Consider the following 2780-nt stretch of genomic DNA (forward strand, 5'->3'; position numbering starts at 1 on the left):
AGATTAAATAATTTTTCAAGAAGATCACTGAGATCTGCCCCAAGGTGAGAAAGCAGAGCATGGCAGGGAATGTGGGACGGTCTGGGCAGCAGCCTGGAGCAGTGGGCACACCCAGGGCTTTGGAACTTCATTTCCAAGTAACTGCAGGATCCTGAGAAACTGGTAGAATATTGGGGGAAGGTCTGCTGTGGCCCTGGTAATCCCAAAGAGGCACAAATGACTGCAGTGTGCCAGGGCCTGGCCCACACCTATTGAGCTGTTTTCGACACTCTTCAGCATCCTCAAGTGAAAGAGAGTTGGATCTGCTGACAGTGCTGGAGCCTCTGCAACTCCTGGCACAAACCCTGCAGCAGCTCCAAGTTTTTGCTGCATGTCCTGCGGTTGCTCCAAGCTCTGGAATGGTTCCACTGTCACTCCACCCCTCATAAAGAGCTCTGCAGTCAGTCCTGCTACAGGTCCTGTAGCTGTTCCAAGTACTGCTATAGCAAAATGAAACAAATTCCTCCCAGGGGAGGTGCACTGTGCCAGCAGGTACAGCCCTGTGTTCACTCCAACCCCTCAAATCAGCCTTGTGGCTGCTCCAAATTCTGTCACAGGTTCTGTGGTGATTCCAGATATGACAATGAGATGCGCTTCTGCAACAGCCCAACAGCTGCTCCAGCTCCTACATTGAACCCTGTGGCTGTTAAAACCCCTGCAACAGGTCCTGCAGTTGCAAACTTATATGCATATATAATAGTATCTATGCATATATGTTTGCAACAGCATATATTGTGTATATGTGAAAATATACCATATATATAACGTGTGTGTGTGCAAATACATATATATATGTACTTGTCATAATGATTACGCTTTTTTTATTCTCTGTCTCAGTATATAGCTTTACTTCAGCCCACACATTCTAAAGCGCAGCAATGCCCCGAGTCGCCTACAGATCTCCTTGGGACTCCTGAAACTGACCCAGTCACTCAGGGAAGAGTACCAGAGGATCACCAGGTCATCTCGTGGAGCAGCTCCTGAGGTACATTCCTTACACCAGCTCTGGAAGAGGCCTCCAGTTCTCTGCTCCTGCTCTGAAGGGGTCCTCTTGTTATGGCAGAGCCAGCAAGGAGACCAGCTCTGACACAGCCGTTCATATTGGCGGCTACTGACTGCAGCCCTGGAGTGCTGCTGTAGAGACAACAGAACTGTCATGAGACACACAAGATCTTCAGGCCAGCAGAAATGAGAGGACTCATTAAGAGCACTGTGGCAGTGTAATGATAGCAGGATTAAAAAGAGCATGTTGTGTTGCTGTCAGTGGCTGTACCTCACCCAGACCCAGACAAAGTAGGAAGAGAGAAGAGCTAAGGAAAAGTCTATTTTGAAAGCTTTTTAGGAATATTTTAACCTATTCAGGGAATCTGATTCTATGTTTACATGAGCTCTTGGAGTGAGAAAATGGAAATCAGGTAGGAAAGAAGTGAAATAACTTTTTATTTATATGTTCGATAGCATTTTTTAATGGATAGCTATAGCAAACACAAGCAATCAAAGATGCATAAAACATAAAGAACCAGCACTGGGAATCATGTGAGGAAGATGTGCACTTTATGTAAGCTGGAAGAGTGCTTACTGCAACACCTTCCTGAGAGCGTGCTTGATCTCCCTGTTCCTCATGCTGTAGATAATAGGGTTCAGCGTTGGAGGAACCACTGAGTACAGAAGTGCCACTGTCAGATCCAGGAGTGGGGAGGAAATGGAGGGGGGCTTAAGGTAGGCAAAAAAGGCAGTGATGAGAAATAGGGAGACCACCGCCAGGTGAGGGAGGCACGTGGAGAAGGCTTTGTGCCGTCCCTGATCAGAGGGCATCCTCAGCACGGCCATGAAGATCTGCACATAGGACACAACTATGTAAACAAAGCATCCAAAGACTAAACCGACACTAAAGATGATAAGCACAACTTCCCTGAGATTTGATTCTGAGCAGGAGAGTTTGAGGATCTGGGGGACCTCACAGAAAAACTGGTTGACAACATTGCCTTGGCAGAGAGGCAGTGAAAACGTACTGGCAGTGTGCAGAAGGGAATAGAGAAGCCCAGCGCCCCAGGCAGCTGCTGCCATGGTGGCACAAGCTCTGCTGTCCATCAAGGTCCCGTAGTGCAGGGGCTTGCAGATGGCAACGTAGCGGTCATAGGACATGATGGTGAGAAGGGAAAACTCTGCTGAGGCGAATAAGAGAAAGAAAAAGATCTGTGCAGCACATCCTGTGTAGGAAATGGCCCTGGTGTCCCAGAGGGCGTTGGCCATGGCTTTGGGGAGAGTGGTGGAGATGCAGCCCAGGTCGAGGAGGGCCAGGTTGAGGAGGAAGAAGTACATGGGGGTGTGCAGGCGCTGGTCGCAGGCTACGGCTGTGCTGATGAGGCCGTTGCCCAGGAGGGCAGCCAGGTAGATGCCCAGCAAGAGCCAGAATTGCAGGAGCTGCAGCTGCCGCGTGTCTGCCAACGGCAGCAGGAGGAACTCGCTGATGGAGCTGCTGTTGGGCATCTGCTGTTCCTGGGCTTGGAGTCCTGCTCAGAGCACAGAAGATAATGACCAGTACAGATTATTCTCAGAAACTCTGCTCCTGCTCTACTATAAAAGTTTTCCTTTCCCTTTGGAAAATGCTCATTTAACACCAGCTTTTGTGAGCTTCACCATCTCTTTAGGAGTAGAAGTCTAGGCAGTTCTTAATGTCTTCTCATATTCTTATCATATCCCAGCCTCCTGGATATTTTCCTCTCTATTCCAGCAGCTTC

At 48.7% G+C, this 2780-nt stretch overlaps 1 protein-coding gene across 1 annotated transcript; it reads right to left on the bottom strand.

Annotated features, from left to right (window-relative positions):
* Positions 1 to 1614: 1614 nt before the first annotated feature.
* On the bottom strand, positions 1615 to 2529 carry LOC140265398 (olfactory receptor 14J1-like). The gene has a single exon (XM_072361318.1). The coding sequence runs from the start codon at positions 2527 to 2529 to the stop codon at positions 1615 to 1617; it is 915 nt and encodes a 304-aa protein (XP_072217419.1).
* Positions 2530 to 2780: the final 251 nt, after the last annotated feature.

Source organism: Excalfactoria chinensis, unplaced genomic scaffold (genome assembly GCF_039878825.1).
Source record: "Excalfactoria chinensis isolate bCotChi1 unplaced genomic scaffold, bCotChi1.hap2 Scaffold_85, whole genome shotgun sequence".
In the NCBI taxonomy this organism is placed as follows: domain Eukaryota; kingdom Metazoa; phylum Chordata; class Aves; order Galliformes; family Phasianidae; genus Excalfactoria; species Excalfactoria chinensis.

Bases quoted from the DNA above. Each gene is read 5' to 3' on its own strand.
- LOC140265398 (XM_072361318.1), bottom strand. From the start codon at position 2,529: ATGCCCAACAGCAGCTCCATCAGCGAGTTCCTCCTGCTGCCGTTGGCA.